Here is a 6,711-nt window from a genome sequence, read left to right as displayed (position 1 = left end):
GAAAATGGTTCAGGTCAAGTAGATCTAGACTTTAGACGATTTAAAAAATTAGAAAACTTATTTTACCAGCTATTATGCAAAAAAATTTTTAATTCAAGAAAAAAATATGTTAACCAAGAATAAGAATGAACTATAAAATTGCTCAATAGAAGTTTCTTGGACAAATGTTTTGAAAAGTGGCAAATATTGATTTAAAAATCTGAGAATTTCAAATATGGATTCAAAAGTCAAAGTTTCTTTAAATAAATAACCTTTCTTACTATTTTTAGACATTGGAACAGCTACACATCATACACAAACAGCTACACAACATACACAAACAGCTATATAAAATACACAAACAGCTACACAACATGACACAAACAATGCAAACGAGGATGCAGTTCTTTGGGAACTTATAGAGGTAAGTTTTTCTTTGAGATTCACAAAATTTAAGAACGAACATTACGATGCATCTTAATCTATAAAATATCACGGATACCAAACCTGATTAAAGAAAGTCAATTAGATTCAAACTATACTTGAAATTTCCAAATAAACCTCGTCACTTGTACGATTTGCATTAACTTTTCAAAAATAAAGTGGATTTTAAGCAGTTGACAAGTCAAAGGCAATAGGCTTATAACATCTTAATTCTTCAAAAGGGCTATATTATTACTTCTTTTTAAAACTTTACACCTATTTCTAGAAAACCCAGTAATATAAAATTGTTCTTGTAAAAAGTGTGTACTTTAATTAGATCAATTTTTTGCAAGATGGACTTTTTGATCAGATTGAAGAACAAATGCATTTTCAGTTTTTTTTGTTTTTTTTTGGACCCACTTAAGTCTTGCAAAAAGTATCAGATCAAAGTACACTCTAGGGATTTGAGGCTGGTGGTAGTTTGATGTGTTTTCGGTACTGTCTCATTTTCTCACCAAGCTTTGAGGCAACATGCCCTTTGTTGAAATCAAACCCAGGCTCAAGGTTAAACTCTTCCTTGAGCTGTGCAAAAACAATCCGGACACGTGCCTCGTTCAATTTCAACAGCCCATAACCTCCGCCTATATTACCAGTTTTTAATTCGTAAGCATGAAATTCGGTTTTCATTAACGCTAAGCCACGCAAAGCTATTCTCTCAACTTCAGTGCTCTTCAACTCTTCACTTCGGTTCCTCACCAATCGGGGGGTGTTGTCTTGGGTGTGTATCGATGATTGAGCAAATCGATTTGTTGCTTGGGTGTTGTCTTGGGGGTGTATCGATGATTGAGCAAATCGATTTGTTGCTTGGGTGTTGTCTTGGGGGTGTATCGATGATTTAGCAAATCGATTTATTGCTTGGTTGTTGTTGTTTCTGTTTGTTGAAATACCATTAATCTGAAGTACCTCATCCAAATATGTACTGTCCAAATTATTAAAAATTAAATTGTTATCTTCTAGGTCAACCAAAGATTGTTGGCAATTACCCAGGTCCGGTAACGCTTGTTGTGATTTCAGTATCTGGAGGATTGCCGAGATGTCCTGTGATTGACGTTTTACAACAGTGGTCAGTGATTCAACCTCTCCGCGCAGCCTTCTGATCTCTTCCCGCAAATTACAATTGTTGGGGTACTCGTTAGACAGATCAAATGATGGAACGTTTTGTAAAGGAGTTAACCCTATGGGTGATAACGGGTTTTTGAACGATTGAAGGACTGCACCAGGCGATAAATTTATTGAATGACTGGAAGAATGATGTGAGGGAAATTTTGAACGATGGCTGCTGGGTGTTGACGTCAAAGTGCTAATGGTTGAAGATGTTGCTCGCGACAAAGGTTTGCGGATAGCTGTCAGATTGGTCAACGTTGCTTGCGGATTCAAGGAAGGATTAGCTGACGTGGTTATCGTAACCAGAGAACTTGTCGACGTAACCAGAGAACTTGTCGACGTAACCAGTGGGCTCGTGTACGTAACCGGAGAAGGATTCGTTGACGTAACCGGCGAAGGATTCGTTGACGTAATCGGAGACGGATTCGTTGACGTAACCAGAGAAGGATTCGTTGACGTAACCAGAGAAGGATTCGTTGACGTAACCAGAGAAGGATTCGTTGACGTAACCGCAACCGGAGGAGAATTCGTTGCCGCAACCAGAGGTGGATTCAATGACGTAACCGCAACCAGAGGAGGACTCGTTGTCGAAACCAGAGGAGGACTCGTTGTCGAAACCAGAGGAGGACTCGTTGTCGAAACCAGAGGAGGACTCGTTGTCGAAACCAGAGGAGGACTCGTTGCCGCAACCAAAGGAGGATTCAATGACGTAATCGGAGCAGGATTCGTGGCTACAAGCGGAGCAGGATTCGTGGCTACAAGCGGAGCAGGATTCGTGGCTACAAGCGGAGCAGGATTCGTGGCTGTAACCAGGATTCGTGGCTGTAACCGGAGGAGGATTTGATGAAGTAGAAGCACCTGAAGATGGTGGAGGTTGCTTCTGGCAAGCTTTTGACACGGCAGCTACTTCTTTGTCCGGCTTAGGTGAGTTTTTCTTCAGATTCACTTCCTCGAATAAGAAGGAATTCACCAACTTCATTTTGGTACCATTTACAACAGTTCGTTCAGGCTGTAGAAATAAACGATTCTGTTTAAAATTGGTACCCGCTAAGTGAGTGGGTAACATAGACAAGATGGCGCAAGCATTGTTCAGTAGGAAAACTTAGATTAGTGATTTTTACAGTTTTCTGTCCGGGTGACATTTAAGCACAGGCTTAAAAAGCCCAAAAGGCTAGATGTCGTGCTTAAAGCTCTTCCAAGCAAAAAAGTGAATATTGTTAAAAATATTGCTACTATTGTTTTCAAAAACCCAAGAAGCTTCTGATTGGTAAAGCGCTGTGGTTCTTTAAATGAGAAATTTAAACTTTTTTAATTAATAGGGTTGATAGGGTTCCAAATAGGACAGAATCCTCACTTTAAAGACTAATTCAAATTAGCTGACAGTGTTTTTCAAACCTTGTTAACTTTTGATTGAATTTTAATTAAAGTCTGTCTCAAAATAGTTTTCAGCTGAGAAAAAATGGCTGTAACTTTTGACAGAAACGTTAAGATGAAAAGATATTTTGAGCATAACAAAATGCTGTAATAACAGTTAAGATCAAAGCATCATTCTACAGGAAGTTAATTTTCTTCTTCTTCGTTTTTCCATTTTTTTACAAACTAAAGTCTGTCTCAAAATTACAATTTTGTGCCCATTGAAAAGATTTGTGAGTGGAATATTATCAAGCAAAAAAAAAACGAAGAAGAAAATTAATTTCTTGTAGAATGATGCTTTGATCTAAATTGTTATTACAGCATTTTGTCCATACGGGACAAACGAATCTTAACTTTGAAAGGTGACTTAAAGAATAGAAAATTTTACTTCTTGAGTCTTCACGTGTTCTCTGTTTCCCTCTGCTTCCCTGACCTTCTCCACTCTGCTTTTTCTGCTCTTCTTTTCAGCCAATTTCTGAAAATTTAACAAAATATTTTGAAAGTAAGCATCCCAAAATATAACTGGAAGTCTCATATGCAAAGATCCCCTTGAAAAATTATGAAAAAGATGATGTGCTATACAGAAAAAATGTCTTGTACCACTTCTATAGGAAGAAAGCTCTTGTGTGTATTTCAATAAAATTTGCAATGTTTATCAAAATTTCTTTCTGTGTCATATTGTCATTAGACACCTTTCAGAACTTTAAAAAACAATTTTCAATAACTTTAAAAGTTTATTCCTTTTAATCATAATGACTGTAAAGAACATGTGATAAAAAATTCATTCCATCGAAAGATACAGTCCAAATTTTATCTATGATAGACCTTTTCATAAATTACGTCACGAACATCACTTGCCTCGTTTTGAAATTATTGCCATGGTGATTAACTCCCAGCGGATTTTATCTAAACTACTTTCTATTCATAAAAAATCATTTATTGTCACAAGGGACACAATCACCATGGTAATTGTTTGAATACGAGGCAAGTGATGTTCGTGACGTAATTTATGAAAAGGTCTATTGACTTCAAGAAATCATAATAAAAAATGACTGACTATAGTTACCTCTTCCTTAGTCTTTGGTGGTTTCGCTTTCTTTGCGGGTCTCTTCACAGGCTTTTTTCCTCTCTTGCCAATCTTTAAAAAAAGGACAAAAAATTCTAATAACATATCCCCACGCACTAACTGATTGAAATTTCTACTTCCCTTCTTTTATAGGATCGTGATATGAAGTTATTCGCAAAGTATTCTCGGAGCGGTGTCTAGATTCATTAAAGAGAAAATGAAAGTCTTTTCACTGAAACTTGGATTCTTTGCACCAAAAGCTGTGCTGAATTTGAGTGTCAACATTGAATAAATTTGGAAAAAAATTACCTTTCTCGTGTTTTTTTTCTTTTCCTCTTCGTCAGAACTACTACTGCCACTACTGCCCTCGTCGTTTTCAACGGTGTCCTCTCTGTTGCTGTCCCACTCGTTCAATTCCTTCAATGTCCCTATGGTAATAAAATAATATACTTGAAATTAAAACTGATAGAATAGATTTGGGAAATAGGTGCCAAATAAACGGGCCCACCACCGTTGATTAATTTTTAAGAATATTCTCAGTTGGTAAAAAAAAAGTTGCTCCAAAAACCTGATTAACTAATATTTTCCTTAATTTTGGGTTTTCAGTAGTACAATTTCCCTTTATTTGGCACCTATAGCAAAACTAGAAATGATGAGAGTAATTTGGGAAATAACCCTTTTAAGTTCTTTTCACGAGAACGTGAATTTTTATCGGTTGTCATAGCAGTCTCGCCATATAAGGAATTTTTTTTTCCCGACATTATGTGAAGTTGACTAATTGGCGTTTCCTTTGGGTAATTCCCCATATTTTTCCTTACATGGTTAAAATTTCTTTTTAACATCGACATTGACTTTTTTAGTCCTTATTAAGTGAATGCATTCCATATTGTACGTACGCAAAGATTTTCCAAAAATTCATACCCTCTCCCACCCTTGTACGCTGAGAACAATCGAAATGATTTCATTTAAACAATAAATGTACGCCTTTGGGGTACCCCCTCCCCCCTTCACTGCGTACGTACTATATGGAAGGCATCAAATAATTTAACTACCTTTCATCTGCAATACATTGCCGTGAAATTCTACACCGTCCTTCCTGATAACGCACTTCTCGCCTCGTACTGTCCAATTTAACGATTCTGTTTTACGGACAATCGTTCTTCCGTCCACATCAAAATGAATCAATGCCCAATCAGGCAATGGTTGCAGAGGTTCGCGATTTCGCATGACACGTTGTTGAGTTGAAGCCATCTTTAATAATTTACAAATTTAACAGCACCAAACACCGAAATAAGAAAACACTGAGAAAAGAATATGGCGACAGACGACGCTTTTATAGGGGGCTTTATTCTTATCTCCACAACTATAGAACGACATGGGAACGACATTTGAGTTTGCACCAGTCAAGTTTCGAGTTTTAGCGACCAGGAAATTTTAATTGTTCATCCTTTTCTGTATCCACCAATCAAAATTTAGAATTCTGACGACCAGTAATTTGACTGAGGGTGGGCTTGATTTCCACAACTATAGAACGACATGGGAACGACAGTTGAGTTTGTACCAATCAAGTTTTGAGTTTTAGCGACCAGGAACTTTTAATTGTTCAACCTTTTCTTTATCCACCAATCAAAATTTAGAATTCTGACGACCAGTATCGAGACTTGTTTTTGATTTCCACAACTCTAGAACGACATAGGAACGACATTTGTGTTTGCACCAATCAAGTTTAGAGTTTTAGCGACCAGGAAATTTTAATTGTTCAACCTTTTCTTTATCCACCAATCAAAATTTAGAATTCTGACGACCAGTACTTTGGCTGAGGGTGGGCATTACATGGATGTGACGTAAATCAGTGTCCACGATGACGTTTAGAATTCGAACCTATGTATTGCTTTCGAATGTTGAAGTATTTGACTTTTGAATTGATGGTCATTTCGCTTTATTTACTTTTGATTTTGTTGAGAGTAAGAACTAGGATTTAAAATGTCTGAAAAAAGACCTCTTGACGTCGAAGAAGAACAAAAAGTGGATAAATTTTGGACAAATGGCTGTGGTTGCAAAATTGGACCTCAGAAGGAACAATGCTGCCTTCAATTTAGTAAGGATGAAATCGCCGCACTTCGGGACACTATTTTAGAGTTGAGTAGCACTGAGAGGGATTTTTTGGTGTTAGGTTTCATTTTAGCAAACAAACCAAAATCTGGCGATACTACGTATCTTCTTTATGGAAAACGTGTTTGTCGTGCGACCTTTTTATTTCGTTTGGCAATTTCTTCCTCAGTTCTTAATACTTTGTGTAAACATTTTGAGGAGAAAGGCCCGGTAGCTCGTGAACATGGGAATAAGGGACGTTTACCACATAACACTTTTTCGCAAGCAACAAATGAGCACGCGGTTAGTTTTCTTAAAAATTTCGCTGAGGTTAATGCTTATTACCTGCCTGGCAGAGTCCCTCATTATAGAGATGAAGATGGTTCAATACAGCTAATTCCATCACATCATACTAAGAAATCAGTTCATCAAAATTACCTTACTGCTTGCAATGAAATCGACACTCGTCCTATGGGTTTTAGTTCTTTTCGTGATTTATGGAAAAAACATCTGCCCAACATTAAGATTGCTAAGACCATGGCTGACCTCTGCTGGACTTGCCAGCAGGGCAATAC

The 6,711-nt window shown here is 37.2% G+C and overlaps 1 protein-coding gene across 1 annotated transcript; it reads right to left on the bottom strand.

Annotated features, from left to right (window-relative positions):
• Positions 1-409: 409 nt before the first annotated feature.
• Positions 410-6,319, bottom strand: LOC136797790 (serine-rich adhesin for platelets-like). The gene is made up of 6 exons (XM_067054374.1): positions 5,098-6,319; positions 4,355-4,473; positions 4,046-4,117; positions 3,368-3,454; positions 2,377-2,575; positions 410-2,321 (listed from the first exon to the last, which is right to left on the bottom strand). The coding sequence occupies exons 1-6, from the start codon at positions 5,294-5,296 to the stop codon at positions 859-861; spliced, it is 2,139 nt and encodes a 712-aa protein (XP_066910475.1). The 5' UTR covers positions 5,297-6,319; the 3' UTR covers positions 410-858.
• Positions 6,320-6,711: the final 392 nt, after the last annotated feature.

The sequence above is a fragment of the Clytia hemisphaerica genome, unplaced genomic scaffold, assembly GCF_902728285.1.
Source record: "Clytia hemisphaerica strain Z4C2 unplaced genomic scaffold, Clytia hemisphaerica genome assembly, whole genome shotgun sequence".
Taxonomy (NCBI): domain Eukaryota; kingdom Metazoa; phylum Cnidaria; class Hydrozoa; order Leptothecata; family Clytiidae; genus Clytia; species Clytia hemisphaerica.
The sequence above is the reverse complement of the archived record's forward strand: the minus strand, read 5'-3'. Positions and strand labels throughout refer to the sequence as shown.

Excerpts from the sequence above, each read along its gene's own strand:
- LOC136797790 (XM_067054374.1), bottom strand. The coding sequence starts at position 5,296 with ATGGCTTCAACTCAACAACGTGTCATGCGAAATCGCGAACCTCTGCAA. Across the intron at positions 4,474-5,097 it reads CAATGTATTGCAGATGAAAG|GGACATTGAAGGAATTGAAC; the intron begins GTAGTTAAATTA and ends TTATTACCATAG. Across the intron at positions 3,455-4,045 it reads CACCAAAGACTAAGGAAGAG|AAATTGGCTGAAAAGAAGAG; the intron begins GTAACTATAGTC and ends TTAAATTTTCAG.